Here is a 19141-nt window from a genome sequence, read left to right as displayed (position 1 = left end):
AAGGAGAGATAACGTGAGATAAAAGTAACCAAATTCATGTTGATGTAACTTAAGATTTGAAGAATACCAGTCAAGGGTTGTTGAGACGTGCGTACATATTGTATTGCACTTCATGGAGGCCAGAAACTAACACTTGACCTTGAGAAACGTTATTTTGACCATTTTTCACCTGAGGAAAAAATATTGACAGGAACATATTTTGATCTGCTTAGTTGATTATGCTATAATTAGTCAAATTAAACACGTGCCACCATCAACTATACATGTCCACACGTAATTGTTTTTTTATTTGGCCAAGCTCAAGCGTTTTCCTGCTTTGCATTTCAATCCCTTCCCCCTGCTGGCGAGCTTAACTGCATGCCATTTCATTCTTTAATGCAAAACTACACTTAACCCAGTTGTTTGAACATGAATCCCTTGTTCGTGTCACATATAAAAGCGGCAGCTGGTGCAGGCTCCTGTTACCATTTACCATTTTCATTATTTGAATGATTAACACTGAGTCAACTCTTCACTCAGTAGCCATGTAGGGGCACAAACAAAAATGCCAGTATGGGATGCCACTTGCTTGCCAAGGCTTGTCACATTTTCTTGCACTTGTAGTGCTCAAATGTAACAGTGAAACCTTGCCTACTAATCTGCATGGGGCTCATGTCGTATCTCACTGTCCTTTCTCAACTACAGTCAGTGTTCATGACTCCACCATAAGAAAGACACTGGCCAAAAACGACCTGCTTGGCAGAGTTCCAAGACGAAAACCACTGATGAACAAAAAGAACATTAAGGCTCATCTCAATTTTGCCAGAAAACATCTTGATGATCCCCAAGACCTTTGGGAAAAAGTTTAACTTTTTGGAAGGTGTGTGTCCCATTGCATCTGGCATAAAAGTAATGCCGCATTTGAGAAAAACAGTAACCAGAGTAAAACATGGTGGTGGTAGTGTAATGGTCTGGAGCTGTTTTGCTGCTTCAGGACCTGGAAGACTTACTGTGATAAATGGAACCATAAATTCTGCTGTCTACCAAAAACTCCTGAAGGAGAATGTCCGGCCATCTGTTTGTGACCTCGAGCTGAAACCAACTTGGGTTCTGCAGCAGGGCAATGATCCTAAACACACCAGCAAGTCCACCTCTGAATGGCTGAAGGAAAACAAAATGAAGACTTTGGAGTGGCCTAGTCAAAGTCATGGCCTGAATTCTATTGAGATGCTGTGGCATGACCTTAAAAAGGCGTTTCATGCTGGAAAACCCTCCAATGTGGCTGAATTACAACAATTCTGCAAAGATGAGTGGGCCAAAATGCCTTCACAGCTCTGTAAGAGACTCATTGCAAGGGAGACACTTGATTGCAGTTGTTGCTGCTCTGGGTGGCCTAACCAGTTGTTAGGTTTAGGGGGCAATCACTTTTTCACACAAGGCCATGTCGTTTTTGTTTTTTTTCTCGCTTATTAATAAGTTTCATTTAAAACTGCCTTTTGTGTTCAGTTGTGTTGTCATTGACTAATATTTAAATTTGTTTGATGATCTGAAACATTTCAGTGTGACAAATATGCAAAAAAGTAAGAAATCTGGAAGGGGGCAAATACTTTTTCACACCACTGTATGTTGACCAGCAATTTTGCATATAGGGTGCATTTGCAGGAGTAGAAGCCTATCCCAGTAAGTATGTTGATTAATTGCTGAGGTAGCTAATAAGGTGCTCATTTACTCCAACCCTATATCAAAATCTACTACAAACACATCAGTCTAACAGGGTGGACAGCTACAGCTAATCAGATCTCTAATATACAGCTTTATTTGACTGTGTTTACTCATTTTATCGTTTATCTATTTGATAAAAGGAAAATTTAAGTATATTGCCTAAGTCCATGGGGTGGCACTATAGACACAGCATTATAAATCTTAATCTTTCTTATGTAAACCACTCATTACCTAAAGAGAAAAAATAAGGGGATTTATCAAAATAATAAAGCATAAAATTTGTAAATATTTCTTTTTTAATTTATATATTTTTTTTCATTCTCAGTCACTTTTGTTGCTGTGTTAAAATATGATACATGACCAGTGCTTCTCAAATAGTGGGGTGGGTCACAGTGAGGTGCTGGGGTGCCATGAGAGGCGCGAGGACTACTCATAACATTTCTTCAAGGTTGGCAGGTCTGTATTTATTCATGCTTGAACTGGTGCCAGCAACTCATACAATGGTTTGTACAAACAAATACAAATTATCAGGTTCTCAATAGTATTTCAAAAGCAGGGGGAAAATGGTCCTGTCGGCCCCAGGGGGGAAAGACAAAATCACTGAGGACAAGAATCTTTGAATAATGAAGATTTGCAACATGCTTTAGTGTGTAGTATTGCAGTTAATCTTAAATCTACAATGTATATTCCTAAAGATAGAACAAGCAGTATAGAGAATGGATGGATGGATATTCCTAAAGATTAAACCTTAAAAATCTAAACTTTTAGTATCAAGATCATGACACAGAACACACATTCCATTTTATCTTTTATTTCAAAAATTTAGTGACACACAGCAAAAGGAAATATTTGTATTGTATTTTTTTTTCAGTTTTTCAGTAAAGAGTTCTATTAAAATAACTACAAATTTACAGTGCAAACTCCCACATAAATCTAAATATATGCAAACATTTACATAGTTTTCTACATAGTCGCTGTATTCAGCAGGTTGCTGCTATCATGTTGTTTAATCAACACAAACAAGGTCAACAAAACAGTGTGATTAAGTCAGTATTTGACTTGGGCTACATGGGGGGACTTTTTGTGCATGAAATAATCTTTAAAAGAAAAACTAACTTGGAGAGAACCATGGCTTGCAGAAGGTTCAACTCATATGGAGTTGACAGAAGACTTCCATTCCAAAAAAAAAAAAAAATGTTACATGGTGTTCTGTTTGTGCTGAATGAGCTTGCAGGTTGAAGCAGCCTGGAAGAGTCCATCTTTGCCCTGCTTTTACACTTTACTGCTCCAAAGAGATGTTGGGAACAAAATGTAAGAGACGGACCACAGCAGGTAGTACACACAAGCAGGGGCGAAGGATGAGCAGAACAGCATGAGCACTCCTGAAAAGAAACGTTGAAAGCGTGAGAAAGAAAATCTGTCTTGCGTAAAGTGATTGTTAAAACAAACTGTTATTTTGAACAATGCCTGACACGAGCTGTTCTTGTTGATAACCGAGGTGAAATGTAGTCCTGTAATTTCAGTGTACAGTATAGTTCAGGTTAGTTTGCATTGGATAACCCTGGTGTTACTACTGCAGTGTATGACGGTTACACACGTTCAGTTGTGACTCTACATTAGCAGCAGGGGGCAGTGCCATACCAGATCCAGCAAATGGTGTTTTCTTCTTTCAATGGCATTTATTATACAGAACAGTGTATCAATGGCAAAAAAAAAAACGTTATAATTCTTGTTTCCTTCTTCCTGTTCATGGTGGTTCTCCGTTAGCCTAGTGCAGTGGTTCACAACCTTTTTGAGTTGTGACCCCCAAAATATCATTCGGTTGTGTTTTCAACCAACTCCTAAACGGAACCTAATTTTCCAAAAATTACAACTTTTATTTTGTTTTGTTTCTCATAACATTACGATATTTACAAAAAAACATTTTTCTTTCATATTCCAACTCTGTGCTATTAAAATAACTATATATAATATAATTATATAATATATAATATATAATATAATTTTACAAGTTTATGCTCGTAATTTTTTCTCATTAGAATACGACTTTATTCTTATAAATTACAGCAATTTTTTCCATTTCTGATGCCGTTGGGTTGTTTTTAATTTTCCAGCAATTTCAACTATTTTCTTGTAAATTTTCTTCTCATAATTTTGACTTCATTCTCATAATATTTTTACTTCATCCCTGTAACATTGTAACTTTTTCCGCAACCTATTTTTGCAAAATTTAGAACTGTATTTTTTGTTTTGTCTCTCATATTACAACTTTGAGTCTTTTTTCTTTAATATTTCAACTTTATGCTACTAAAATGACATTATTTTTCCTCACAATATTAAGTTATTCTCGTACTGCGACTTCTCGTTAAATTACAACTTTTTTCTCTTAACTCATTCAATATCAAAAATGTAGTTGTGTGTCTTTATAAACCTGAACACCTGATCCCAACAACATATTTATAAGTTTTTTTGCACGTGAGGCTAAAGAAGGTGCTGGTGCAATTCCTCACCAATGAATTAGTCTCGAGAGCAATTCTAATTCCATAAAAGCGGCCACTAGGTGGCAGAAGTGCATTTGATAAGAGCTCGGCAGGGATCAAAAGGAGAAACACGCATGACAGGAAGAAGAAATCGGAGTGTAGTGTGCAGAAAATGGACTTAAGCATATAGATGCCACATCGAGCGTTGAGCCGTGGATGTGTCAAGGTTGCGCTGTAAATAAATACAAGTAAATGTACTTACTTTCATAAAGCGCCTTTCTACCAAGAAATTTCAGTTATTGCCTCTTGTTAATACATTCACACACTAATATACTTGGGAAACAGGTAGGGACCAAAAACAATGTATTTGATCTTTTCAGATGGCAAAGATAAGAACTTTATTGATCCCACACAGGAGGAATTCACATTACATCAGCGAAAGAGCACAAAGTAGTGCCGAAAATAAATACACACACACACACACACACACACCCCGCGAAAATGGCCAAAAAGGGGCAACTTACACTCGAGGAGTGCACTGGAAACAAATCATCGTCATCCTTGAAGGATAGACAAAAACAAAACAGCCGTTTACAGAAGGTGAAGCTTCGGCGAGCAGTGAACAAGTGCAAGGTTAGAGCCACCAGGGTCCCCCGTGTCGTTGCGTGTTACACCATCTGGACTAGATACCCAAGCCACCTCATCTGGCTCCTCTCGATGTGAAGGAGCAGCGGCTCTACTCTGAGCTCCTCCCGGATGACCGAGCTCCTCACCCTATCTCTTAGGTTGAGTCCAGCTACCCTACGGAGGAAACACATTTCCGCCGCTTGTATTCGCAATGTCGTTCTTTTGGTCACAACCCAAAGCTCATGACCATAGGTGAGGGTGGGAACATAGATCGACCGGTAAATTCAGAGCTTTGCCTTCCGGCTCAGCTCTCTCTTCACCACGACGGTCCGGTACAGCGACCGCATTACTTCAGACACTGTGCCGATCCGCCTGTCGCCCTCACGCTCCAACCTTCCCTCATTTGTGAACAAGACCCTGAGATACTTGACCTCCTCCACCTGGGGCAGGACCTCATTCCCAACCCTGGGGAGTGCAATCAACTCTTTTCTGACTGAGAACCATGGCTTCGGATTTGGAGGTGCTGAGTCTCATCCCAGACGCTTCACACTCAGCTGCAAACCGCCCAGTAAACGCTGAAGGTCACAGCCCGCTGAGGCCATCAGAACCACATTGTTTGCAAATAGCAGAGACAGGATTCTAAGGCCGCCAAACTGGACTCCCTTGACCCCTTGGCTGCGCCTCGAAATTCTGCCCATGATTATTATGAACAGAATCGGTGATAAAGAGCAGCCATGGCGGAGGCCAACGTTCACCGCGGAGAGGCTCGACTTACTAATCACAATGCGAACCAGGCTCCTGCTCCAGTTGTACAGGGACCGAATGGCACGTAGTAGCAAGCCACCAATCCCGTACTCCTGGAGCACCCCCCACAGGACACTGTGAGGGACACGGTCAAATGCCTTATCCAAGTCCAGAAAGCACGTGTAGACCGGTTGGGCAAACTCCCATGTACCCTCCAGTATCCTTGCAAGGGTGAAGAGCTGGTCCAGTGTTCCGTGTCCGGGACGAAAACCACATTGCACCTCCTGTAGCCGAGATTCGACTAAATGTCATACCCTTCTCTCTAGCACTCCAGAATAGAGTTTCCCGGGAAGGCTGAGGAGTGAGATCCCGCTATAGTTGGAACACGCCCTCCGGTCACCCTTCTTGAAAAGGGGGACTACCACCCCGGTCTGCCAATCCAGAGGCACTATTCCCGACTTCCACGCAATGTTGAAGAGACGTGTCAGCCAAGACAGACCCACAACATCCAGAGCCTTGAGGAATTCAGGGCGAAACTTTGAAAGCTTTGCCACTTGGGAGCATTTTGACCACCCCAGATACCTCAGCCACGGTGATGGAACTGCTCCCTCTATGGAAGGTATGTCAGTGGGATTGAGAAGGGCCTCAAAGTATTCCTTCCACCGTCCGACTATATCGTTAGTTGAGGTCAGTAGGCCTCCGTCCCCACTTTAAACAGTGTGGGCTGGGCACTGCTTCAACTTTCTGAGGCGTCGGACGGTTTGCCAGAACCACTTCCAACAATGAACGGGAGACTACCAGACGTTCCCAATACACCCTCACTACACATTTGGGTCTCCCAGGTCTGTCCGGCATCCTCCCACGCCATCTAATCCAACTCATCACCAGGCGGTGATCAGTTGACAGCTCAGCCACTCTCTTCACCCACGAGTTTAGAACATGCATACGCAGGTCTGATGATACGACTACAAAGTCGATCATAGACACTTGTGAACCTCCTTATGAACAACGTCGATCATAGACACTTGTGAACCTCCTTATGTTTGAACATTGTGTTTGTTATGGACGCCCCTCCAGGTCACACTGCCATTGCCACATAGGCGTTGAAGTCTCCCAGTAGAACTATGGAGACACCAGCTGGGGTGCTCTCCAGCACCCCCCTGATGGACTCCAAGAAGGATGGGTGCTCTGAACTGCTGTTTGGTGCGTACGCACAAATGACAGTCAGGACCCTTTCCCCAATCTGACCCTCTTGTTCACCGGGGATGACTCCAACACAGAGGCACCGAGCCGGGGCTCTATCAATAAGGCCACATCAGCTCGCCGCCTCTCTTCTGCAGCATCTCCAGAGTAGAACAAGGTGTAGCTCCTCTCCAGAACCAAAACTGTGAATCAAGGTGAGTCAGACTATGTCTCGTCGAAATGCCTCAAACTCTCTCACAAGTTTGGGCTCCTTCCCCACCAGAGAAGTGACATTACATGTCCCAAGAACCAGACTTGGCAACCAAAGACCAGGACGCCCAGGCACCCACCCTTCACCGCCTCCCAAAGCACATTGCACTGAACCCTTATCCTTGTCCCCGCGGGTAGTGGGTTTACGGGGGGAGATCCCGTGTGGCTCTTGTATTCCTTCATAGGGTTTTTGCAATCACTCTTGGTCTGGTCCGTCACCTAGAACCTGTTTGCCTTGGGAGACCCTACCAGGGGTATATAGCCCCAGACAACATAGGTCCTAGGATCACTCGAGCGCTCAAACCCCTCCACCATGATAAGGTGGTGCTTCATGGAGGAGCTTCTAAATTATATTTTTAGAATGTGCTGTGGTCCAATAAACAGCCGTGGGCTGCAAATGACCACTGGGCCGCACTTCGGACACCCCTGCTCTAACGGTACATCAAGTGTTACTGTTTCTAAGCTCTTGTGTGCCAGAACTGCAGAGAAAATGACACACTGATGGAATTCAAGGTTGTTTTCGAATATCTCTGATATCTGCCAGTCCTGGTGTAAGCACCCTGAAAAGGGAAATATTTCAGTAAAGATGCAACACACAAACTTTCCTCTAGTAACATCTGTAATGACTGAGAGGAGGAAGAGAGGTGTCCCTAGTATGCTCAAAAGTGCTATGCGGCCCCTGCGAGAGCCATTAACATTAACAACATTAACAACATAAAACCAAGGGAAACACAAACTGTGCTCTTACTGCTACAGCTAACATAGAACATTTAAGATTTGAATAAGAAGCAAGATGAAATAAGGCAATCAATGTGTGGCTGTCACATACACCCCATCAAAACATCATTAAACCTGTTCGTTCCATAACATACTGTATGCCTGGCCATACCATAACTCCAGCACCACAATGGGCCACTCGATCCGCAACATAGGTACATTTATTAATGGCATTTTCAATGCACACAGATACCATGCTGTGCCATTTATCCGCGGCCATCACCTCCTGTGGCAGCATGATAATGCATGGCCCCATGTTGCAAGGATCTGTACACAAAGGCTTTAATTATGAGAAGACAATGGCATTACCCCCCGCATAGACAACTTTCTTCCAGGCCTGGGACTCCAACACTCGGTCATGGGGGTAGAAATTCTGCCTGATCATAAAGAGGATCATGGCCACAGCGATGACTCGCAGCATGGCCGTGTTTCCGCCTGACAGCAGTGAGGCACTGGCGAGGATGGCAGAGGAGTAGATGCAGGGCAGACCACGATACATGAACGGAATCCCTGAGGAACCAACATAGAGAAATCTCCAGAAACATTGAGATGAAACTTTGCATTCCTGACATTATTTTCTCTACATTTTAGGGACTCACCGCTTGAGAAGAAACAGAGGCGAACAAACACAGAGAGGACATAACACATGCACAAGATGTTATCCAGCAGGTCAGGTGTCCTCAGGAGCAGAGATGTGGCAATCCCAAAGGTAGTGAAATCTGCAAAGTCATCCAGCTTTGCACCTTGAGAATGAAAAGAAGGTGGAAAAATGTACTGGTGGCTTTGGATGGAATGTTCTGCATGGTCAAGCCTAACATTACACACATGAGACAAGTGGGAATTTCAGTGTCAGCGGCCATTCAACAAACAACATTTTCCACTGCTGTGTCCCTTTATCCCTTAGGAGCAGTGAGTGTGCATTCAGCACACGAGGAAGAGGTGGGTCGGGCCACAGCTGGAATGAACGAGGTGGCATTCCGAAGCCCAGGGTCAACCATTTTAGCAATTTCAGATATGCAGAGACCAAAGCAACGGGATCACATTGACAATTGAGAGGTGATCCCGTGGAATTAGTCTGCTTAATCACAAAGTTCATTTGACAAAATACGTGAGGGGCACAGCAACATCCACCTGCAAAGTCATGCAGAAAAACGCGAGGGCGGCACAAAGGCCACTAACATGTGCGGCCAACAATGGATGATGCACCTCAGAGCTATTTTGGGCTTTTGAGAAAAACAGCCATATGTGCCTCGCGATAGCTCAGTGAAGTGCTGAGCTTTGAAAATGCGAAAACTGTTAGAAAAAATAACTTAAGATGAGGCCAATTATTTAAAATAAAGCACGGCGATCTGTTGAAAATGAAAGCGTTAACAAAAAAACAATGCCAACATGGCCCCCATTGTTTGCAACTGGTTTTTCAACCAAAATGTATAACAACACCACCACTAGCTGACATATGTTTCCAATAGTGGTTCAAAAGAATAGATTGTACAAAAAAATGTCACAATTTTTTCAAAATTATATATTAAACTACGTAGATAAATATTGTCGAGCACTTCAATTCGGGCCGGATGTCACTCACGGCTGTCTTGAAAACACGTACATGTCTGTAGCGCGTGCACATACACAAAAGCGGTCTCAGAAAAGCGACCGACAATTTACAGTCATTGTTGTTTTGATAGACTTTACAGTCAATGATAGCTTACGCTAAACTTTGTCAAATTGCTATCATTAGCTGACTAATGCGCATGCGTGTGCGTTGCGTGGGCCGTTGCGTTCATACAGGAAAAGGCTAGGATATAATGCTTGAAGCACATTCGAAAGTTAGCGCCGTCTCGGCAGTCGCATGATGGTTGCAAGCAGTCCCTTTAAGAGAAGCTTGAAAAGTCTAAGGATGATTGTTTTACATTTGTAACTGGTAAGTGCTTCAAAAAAAAATGTAAACTCTTGATAAGTACAGACATTTCGACATGAAAAAGCATTCTATGAATCTGATATGTAGTATCTGATATGCTTCTTATTAAGATTTTGTAAGACAATCCACATGACTAAACTACATGTCTCCTTTTAGCAGGGGCTTTAGTGTATGGCCAAATTGGAAATACCAACAAAACACTGAGCAGAGAGCTCGACCAATGCCCCATTTCATGTTGATCTTTGGCAAGCTATCGACCCCAACGCTCCACTTACCCAGGGCAGAACAGGCGTCTAGTCGCCTGGCAACGGCTCCATCTGCCAAATCCAGCAGGTAGCCAATGAGAACCAGCCAACATGCAGCGTGATTGTGCCTGAACAAAACACGTCGAGTTATTTGATGGCAGCGAAACATAGCGAAGAGGACATTTGAATGTTCAATAACTTTCTGTCTATCCTGAAGTTTATTGACGTTGTTTATTTATGACCTGTGACCCTGATTAACAACATTAGAAAAAGCAGGCACATAACAAATTCGAGTAGCCGGCATCAATAAACGGGCTCTAGCAATCCCACATTTGTCAGTAATGTACACTAATGAAATGGTTGTGAACAGATGTTTCCAGACTGGGTAGTTCACTCACCAAATCAAATTTGAAGGCCAGCCTTCACCGACTCACCCTGTCCACACGCACTGACAAAACCTCAAGGACTCCACAATCTACCTTTTACCCATCCATCTAAAACCTGATTTGAATAGGCCAGCAAATGCATCCATGCCATTGCTAATGCACGGTCATGATTGAAAATGGGCAAAATCACAGACAGATGACAGCTTCGATGCAATACGACTAACTTCCTCTCCATTTTGGGGTATGGGCTCTTGAGTTCTTTTATCCTGTCATGATATACCTGTAAATGTTACTAGTCATGTCACTAGGTAAAACTGGCTTCAGGGGCAATTTTTTAAAAACTTTCCGGTTGGACTACCAAGCCAAACTGGAAGGGTTATGCCTGTGACCATAGGAGTTGCGTTCAGATCAGTAGTACCCGTAACCACCATATAACGTTTGGATGGGATGGAAGTTTTTCCATCGGAGTTGTAACAATTTGATTTTCACCAGTAAAGGAAAGTTCCAAATTAGGTTGTGAAATTGGAAGTTCACATACATAAGAATGGACTTTGGTGGTACCTGCTGTATATCATCTATTAAATAATTGTAAAACCCACTGACCACCTGAAATGGAACGTGACTTTGAGTCATTGTTCTTGCAAGACTACTACATCTATTTTATAAAAGCTATTCTTCCATTGTGACTAGCGAGATTAAATCCAACAGAGACGTGCTGACTCACCCATCTAGGCTGCTCAGGATGGAGGCCATGCCCATGACCATGTTGGCAACCGACAGCACGTTTGCAGCATTTCTACGCGCAAACTCCTTGATCTGGAGTCCTGTGGTTTGATCACTGAGAAAGAGCTTGTTGGTGCACCGGAAGAGACCTGAGACCAGACAACAGTAGCAATTGGTAGCCATTCTGTCAACTGTGATCATACCAGCTGACCTTCGGTTGCCTACATGTGAACCGTTTGATCATTTTATTCCCGTCAAGTCTTGGCTTGAATACATCTTTTTCTAAAAAAAAATATATTACGAGCCATTCTGCAGGGTATCAAAATACACACTGTAGAAAGTAGTTGAAAGTACTTGGAACTGAAGAATCATCACTTACCAAGACGTATGTTTACTGGACAGACACAGACTGTTTGTATTCATCCATCACTAGAATGCATTCATTCATTCGTGTGTCATGTGCGGCCTACAGCATGCATTATTAAAGTGCCCCCTTCCCAGCTAAGCTTACAACAAGTGTCATATTGATTATTATCGTTCCATGCAAAAAGTATTTGTGAAACATGATCACATTGGGGTCAAACACACGAACAAACACACATGCACACACAGTGCTGGTGTGGGGGGGACAAACAACAGACATTTAGCGGACTAACACATATGAAGAATGTGAGCTGCACCAACTGCATTGACACATACCAGACGTGAGATCAATTTGTCTGCCAGCACCAATCAAAAGCGGTGACCTACGACAAGGTCGTGGCAGCAGCCAACAGTTCCGATCGTATTGATGCCACTGTAGCATGGACTTTATAGTAAATGAAGCGTCCCTGCTTTACATGAAAATAGTTGTTGCTTTCGGCCAGGAGTGTCCAAAGTGCAGCCCGGGGGCCGTTTGCCACCCTTGGCTGTTTTTTAAAATTATATTCTATAAACATAATTTAACAAGAAAACAAAAAAAGTCATATATAATAAATATATATAAATATATATAAATAATAATAAATATAATAAAAAAATAACGTCATTTTAGTAGCATCAAGTTGAAATATATTTAAAGTTGTAATATGAAAAACTAAGAAAACAACAAAGTTGTAATTTTTCGAAAATTACGTTTCGTAAAAGTTAGAAAGTTACAAAAACAAAGTCAAAATATTATCGGAATAAAGTAATACACGAAAAAAAAATGTAGAACAAGAATGTTGTAATATTTGGAAAATGTTAAAAAAACAACAACAGCAGAAATGAAAAAACAGCTTTCAATTTACGAGAATAAAGTCAAAATATTAAGATAAAAACGTATTATTTTATTATAGTTTTACATGCATAAAACAATTCTAAATACATACAAATGATGAAAAGGCTAGATGAGCATTTAATGTTACTTTTGCCTTCAATGAAGACGTGATTCTTGACTGAAAACATGAAGGTGGGAGTGGTTGATCTTGCTGCCACATTGTGTCTTTGGCAACAGTCATGTCTTCCTTTAAGATAAACGTAACCTGAAATGTTACTTTATCCCTTTCAGTCGTCATTTATGTGCATTTAGAATTGTTTTATGCATGTAAAACTATAATTGTAAAACTATAAAAACGTTAACATTCTTGAGAGTCAACCTCTGATGACATCATAGGCGACATAACTTTCGGTTCCGGTTGCCATTTTGTTTAGCTAGCTAATAGGATGTGTGTGTTAAAAAAAAAAAAAATACATTAAGAACACAGTTGTACTCACGTTGTATTAATAACACAACAAGACGCGCGCCATATTGGACGCTAACCGGGGAATGCAAGCAAACCGAGGCATAATAGTGGCGTAAATTTTTGACGTTAGCTGAAAAACATGCTAACTGGGGCAGACGCTAACCCAGATTCCACTGTATTATGAGAAGAAAATTCACAAAGATTATTTAAAAAGAAAGTTGAATATTTGGAAAATTTAAGAAACAGAACTGTAACAAGAAAAAACAAAAACAACAAAAAATGGAGGAAAAAAGAGCAAAGACCAAAGTTCATACTAATGATACACTTTTTATCATTCTTATTATCATTACATCATCATGTCCTATATCACAAAGCTGAGATGAATTTTTTCCTTGAAATATATATCATTTCTTAGCATATCTATCTGTGTTGGTGTACAAAAATATTAAAGTGGAAAAGGTTTGGACACCCCTGCTTTAGGCTTTGATTTTTAGTTGTTTTTTTTGCAATTCCGATGACAGTGAAATCTACAACACTATTAGTCAGCAAGATACAACAGAAACAAAAAATCTCGAATAAATAAAATTAAATAATAACTCCCTCTGCCCACAACAAAGAAGTAATTTTCATCAAATTTTTCATCTTGCTTTCTCTCATGTCATAGTACCGTCCAAGACAGCGTGCTCAGATGAACTGCAAAAAGTTACAATAGATTTAAATGTTGCAGTAGAGCAACCCTTTAAGTGTTTTTCACCCTGAACTTCCTGAGATTCCAAAGCCAGAGCAGTTCAAGAGATTCTTCATCTGAAAGAAAACAGCGGATGAGACAAGAGCACACAGCCAAGAACAATTTGCACTTTTTTTTTTAACTTAAAAGCATACTGTTATTTATCCTTATCCGATTTTGGGCACACATTTGGCAGTCTGAATGAACGTGATTTCCCTAAATTCTGGTGTATAAGCCGCACCCAATAAATGTTGAGAAAAAAAGGCTTGTACATCCTGTATGTACGCCGCACCTGACGATAAGCCGCAGGTGTCCACGTCATAAAATGGGATATTTAGTGCACAGAAATACGCTACACAGTAAAAGTTTATTAAACATTTAATAAAATAAATGCTTTTTTTCCAAGCAGTGTGTGCCAAACAGTGGTGCACCACGGCTTTTTAAACAGTGCAGAACAGTACACGGTTAATTAAACAGTGCCGAATAGTGCATGTAACATCGATAACAGCAGCCTACCAGAAAAGTAATTCATTGCTGTCCTCTAAGTCACTAAAACCACAAAAGTCTTCTTCTTCCGTGTCAGAATTGAACAGTGTCTTAATTCCCTTCGTCACACACGTCATCTGTCTCTCTCTCTCTCTCTTTCGGTGTGTGCTCTGTGTCCTCCGTTTCATCTGGCAGTAGTCCCAGCTTTTCGAAAACCCGTTGAAGATAGCGTTTTTTTCTGCTCCACGCTGTAAGGTCCCAATGCAGTTCCTTCTCTGACTGCCAAATCCATCGCCTTTAACGTGAAAGCGGCATCATATCCATTTCTTCGCGAGTTTTCTAGAATGGAGGATTGTGACTACTGGGTTGCTCCTAAACGTTGGTTGCGACCATCCTGGTGCCTATTTTTCGGCAATCCGTGTATAAGAGAACAACACGACATTTTATGCTTTGTTTTATACGGTTTATTGTATCTGTATTTCTATTTATTGAGGTATAGGATACGTGAGTGTATATGACGTGCATGCCTGTGGCGCTACGTACATTGCATTTTACGTAGGTCACTTGGGGAATTGCTGGATATTACACACTTTCTGCTGGAGTTACCACTCTGGACTTTGTGAGAACCACGGTACAATGGGACCAGTCTTACCATGGTCCGCTTTGGAGCCATCATAGTGCGTAGAGCCTGCGGCGGCTTTGCGATCTTGGCGGTATATTTATGGTGTTTGTTGAATAATCCAAATCCAACAATGTTTTACACTTGATGTTAGCATAAATTGTGCTTGTTGTTGCTCACTGTGAACTGCAGCTCCACTCAATAGAGCGACAGGGTTAGCAAACACCGAGAGAGGCTTCTCTGCGTTTTTGGCTGTTCTCTCCTCAACTTTTTTTTGCCGTTATGGTGGACTATCCTAGTAATAGCGTTTTCCCAAATACATATTTACCCGATTAGTAGTAGTTTTGAAGTACAGGTATACGCGATTAGAACATGACCACATATTAGCCGCACCGATGTATAAGCCACAGGGTTCAAAGTTTGAGAAAAAAAAAGTAGCGGCTTATACACCGGAAATTACGGTTCTTTGAATGATGAGGCACATGGACTCGTGAGTAAGATCCATGCGCAGCTCATATCTGCGGGATGTTTTAATAGAGACAATAGTCACTAAAAATAAAAGGATAACTCCAAAACCACGCAGATAATCCATTTCAAGCAGGTCCATATATGTGAATTGCTGTCTAATGGGTGCAAAGCATGATGGGAAGTCCCCTGTTACATAACACACTGCTATGTTACCTGGTAACGACTAAAAGACAGATTGAGAAGCGAGAAAAACAACAAAAATAAACAGGGGGGAGACAATTACATTTACAATTAAACAACAGAAACATAAAAACGCCTGCTGCATCATCTCATATACAACACTTGCTGGTTTCTAATGAACTTCCTTCCATTCAGACAGTCTAACCTTGACAGTTCCCCAGACTGAACAGACAAGTGCACAGTAATCCACATTAGAAGAATAATAATCACTGGACCTACCGGAGGAAGGTGTCAACAAAATCATGGCGGTCTCTGGATCACAACGGCTGAAAGACAATGTGACAATGGATGATTAAAAAAAACAAAATTCTAGTATTGTAATTACATTTTACAGGCACTGATACTGTGTTTCAAACGGAGCGGTGAAGGAGGACAATGTAAGAAGCCATAAACATACCACTTCCACATGAAACGGGAGGATAACTTTTTTTTCCACTCAACCATGGCTTGACTCCATTCAGTATGAAGGTAACATATTACGTCTTCAGTGGCGGAGCCAGAAATTTTTCATTGGGGTGGCCAAGGCGAGACCATTACTCACATAGGGGGGCAATAAGTTGATACCTGAATTGTCTAGATGGCCAGTGGGGTGGCCAGAGAGTGACCAGGGGTGGCCACGGCTACCCCGTAGCTCCGCCACTGCTTTTGGACCGTCCAATAGAGCAATTAATAGCCGAGCAGTGTGCCGAGGACATGTTTTCAATGCATCGTTTTTGGTTTCTGCTCCCCACCATGGCGCCCAAACCCGTGCACAGCATAACACGGAAGTGGATGCCGATTAAGTCAGAGGCAAATAGTGAGAAAACTTGACCGGAACCGACCAAAGTAATCATGGTAACCTTACCTACCGCTTGCAGTTCATGCAAGACGCGGTTTTATTGACAGCTCCACCACAAAGTTGTGTGCTGCAGTGAATTGCGTCCAAGCAGAAATTCAAAATTGCTACTGGGGTGGCCGAGGAGTGACCAAGGGTGGCCTTGGCCACCCCTGGCTACCCCGTAGCTCCGCCACTGAACGTCTTGTGTCATCATTGTGACATTACTGACGCATTGTGACAAGAATACTACATATTACTTGTTTTTCAGTATTTTTGGACTAATAATAGTCCATAGTCAGGCACAAAACAGCAACCACTTCTTATCTCTTTCACTACCATTGACGTCTTTGCAAAAAGTAACGTTGACTGCCAAAGATGTCTGTTGACGTCTTTTAGATCAAAGTCTTATCAAAGTCTTATTCATCTTGTGTGTGTGAATTTCTGACTTGCAGGCAATGTATTTATGTCCCAGTAGGGGGCAACAGTTCTCTTTTCCTACAACCGGCAGATTGTCTATGAAGAAGACGGATTGTGGGTTGAGAGAGGAAAATGGCAAAACACATGCAGAAATCGAGCAGAGACCAAAAACACAGGCAGCTAACGCTGTCACAGAGCTTGTCTGGCGGTGGATCTGCCGTTAGTAGTGACGCGATCGTGAAAGATAGAGGTGACATGCGTGATGTAGCTGACTTAGACACAGATGCAGTTGACAACGGCAGCCGAAGCAACAAGCTAGTGGTTAGCGTTGCTGAGCCATGTGGCACGACACCGGAGCCTGACAACGGAAACAGTTCAGAGTCGGGTGACTCAGAACCCGACCCTGATTCTTCTGGCTGGCGTCTGGATGGGTCAGCAGCAGGGATTCATCCCCACATCCAGCAGACCCCACCGTCACTCTGCTTGAATTCGCTTCTCTGCAGAAAAAGCTCGTTTTCTCAGCTTTTTGGTCAAAATCAGGTGTTTTTGCTGAAACTACCCTATGTTCTACCCCCAATATCTAAAGACCCAAAAAGGCTAGAAACAAACTTTTTTGTCTGACGAAAGAAGAGAGTCTAAAGTTTCTTTAGACAGTTTCAATGATTCTGTAGTCCTAAAACACAATATTCTGTGGGTCTTGAAAGTTCAGCAAAAATGCCCCAAAACTCTGGCAGTATGGAGCTCTCTTCTTTGAATGTGGCAGAGAGTAAATTAGTTAATTAATCAGTAAATTAGTTCATCAGTTTTTGAATAAAGGTGATTGAGTGATGTAGCGAGGGATGCCTGTACTTATAAAAATATATACAATTAAAATGTTATGTACCGTTTAAAAAAAAACAAGAAACTGAATTTTTTTCACTTTTGTTTCAGGCAAAAATAACAAGAAGCAAACATAAGAAAAAAATGTATTAAAAAAAATCATTATTATTAAAATAATTGATTTTTATTACTTTTTTAACTTTTTTTTGTCATGTTTGCTTGATTCACCACTTTATATAAGCCTTAAAACGGCCCACAGCTAAAGTGACGGTAACAATTATACACGTGCATCTCAGTAAATTAGAATATCACGGAGGCCGTTTTCTCTTTGCATGACCGTGCGCGTGTCTACGCTCACATCCTATACGGTCAATTTCCCTCTCTTATTAACCTAACACGCACGGTCATGGAGTGTGGTCTGAACAAAAAAATCCACACAAGCACATCATGCAAACTTTACACGGAGAGGTCAGAGCCGAGATTGGAATCTGGCAACCTCCGGCTGTGATGTGAGCGTTTGTAACATCACACAAAGCAAAGTACAGTCCGTCAATGAATGATTAAATGCGGTTGGTGCAGAATCCTGACATCAAGGCCCCGTTTATGAAGAGCGTCCAAAGACTTCAGCCAGGCCCCCTATATACTGTACATACATTATGCACGTGCGCCTCGGTAATTCGATCATGGCGCATAAATTACAGTTTCATTCAGATAAAGACCAATTAAAGGCTCAGGACGTTTTTGCATTTCATTTGCTCATAAAGCGAACCAGCGCTTTTAAAAACAAATTTTCTAATTTAATGAGATATTGAATGTTTTTTTTTTCCAACTACTAAAATAATAAATGAACTTGTCAAAGATATTCTAATATGCACCTTCTGACGTCACATAGCATGACAACATAAACAGTAACTAGCTAAATGTAAAACTAACCCATGGCATTATTCGTCTTTTCAAAAAAAAAAAGATACAATTTGATGTTTGCCTGGTTCGCGCAGCGCCGCATCCTCAGCACCGGTGATCTTGCGCACACGTTTGGACGCGCACAAACCAGCAGGTGCACGCAAAAACAATATAATATATACAATCAGAGGACGATCTGAACGAAGTGTGGTAAAGTTTGATCAGTCTGAAGTGGCACAGCTGCGTCACAAAAAGCAGCGCGCCTGTTTCGTGAAGACACCGGCAACATTGGCTTCTAAAAAGTGCGTATCTTACCTGAAGTGAGCTCCACAGATATCAAGGAAGACACAAATCAAAGGATGGAGATGCCTTTTTTATATAAATTAACGGGAACCCAGCGCCAAACCGCACTTTTCTGTTGATGTTTAATAATAAATATTTTCCCCTGCTACGTGACGCTTTAATCTGTCATCATCACCTGCAGCACGTGTACCTGTCAACGTCGATGTCGCTTCCCCAACGCGGGCTTTTAAAGAGAAAGGATAAATCCACTGGAATATTCCACCGGAAGTGACGCGGCCCTGGCTTCTACTTGTTTCCATCATGAAGCGGTCAGGTGGTCACTGACGGACAAAGCGTGCAAGAATGCGTGTGGACCACGCGTTCTGTGGAACACATTCATAACATTTGTGCGCGCAGCACGGTTCAGAAATGTAACATGAATCAATGAAAATTGATCAACAAATCTGTTATATATATATATAGACATTTTAAGTAACACTTCAGTCCAAAAAATAAATGTTAAATATATTCAGTACGGTCATATATTTATGTGCGTTGTTAAATCCACTATGGCATTTTTAAAATCATATTGTTGGGCGTCATGACCATC

General features: G+C 41.6%; 1 protein-coding gene across 7 annotated transcripts; it reads right to left on the bottom strand.

The window, feature by feature from the left end:
• Positions 1–2171: 2171 nt before the first annotated feature.
• tmem269 (transmembrane protein 269) lies at positions 2172–18871 on the bottom strand. Of its 7 annotated transcripts, none has more exons than XM_054794811.1 (8): positions 18743–18808; positions 15513–15559; positions 13508–13557; positions 11052–11199; positions 9972–10069; positions 8381–8524; positions 8091–8291; positions 2172–3083 (listed from the first exon to the last, which is right to left on the bottom strand). In XM_054794811.1, exons 4-8 carry the CDS (start codon positions 11090–11092, stop codon positions 2974–2976), a joined length of 594 nt encoding a protein of 197 aa, XP_054650786.1. In that variant the 5' UTR covers positions 11093–11199; positions 13508–13557; positions 15513–15559; positions 18743–18808; the 3' UTR covers positions 2172–2973. The 7 variants fall into 7 exon arrangements, with proteins under 7 accessions (XP_054650786.1, XP_054650780.1, XP_054650763.1 ...); XM_054794805.1 differs by having other exon boundaries at positions 18565–18767; XM_054794788.1 differs by lacking the exon at positions 13508–13557 and having other exon boundaries at positions 18728–18871.
• Between the last annotated feature and the right edge of the window lie 270 nt (positions 18872–19141).

Source organism: Dunckerocampus dactyliophorus, chromosome 1 (genome assembly GCF_027744805.1).
Source record: "Dunckerocampus dactyliophorus isolate RoL2022-P2 chromosome 1, RoL_Ddac_1.1, whole genome shotgun sequence".
NCBI classification, from domain to species: domain Eukaryota; kingdom Metazoa; phylum Chordata; class Actinopteri; order Syngnathiformes; family Syngnathidae; genus Dunckerocampus; species Dunckerocampus dactyliophorus.
Note: the sequence above shows the minus strand (reverse complement) of the source record. Positions and strands in the feature narration are given on the sequence as shown.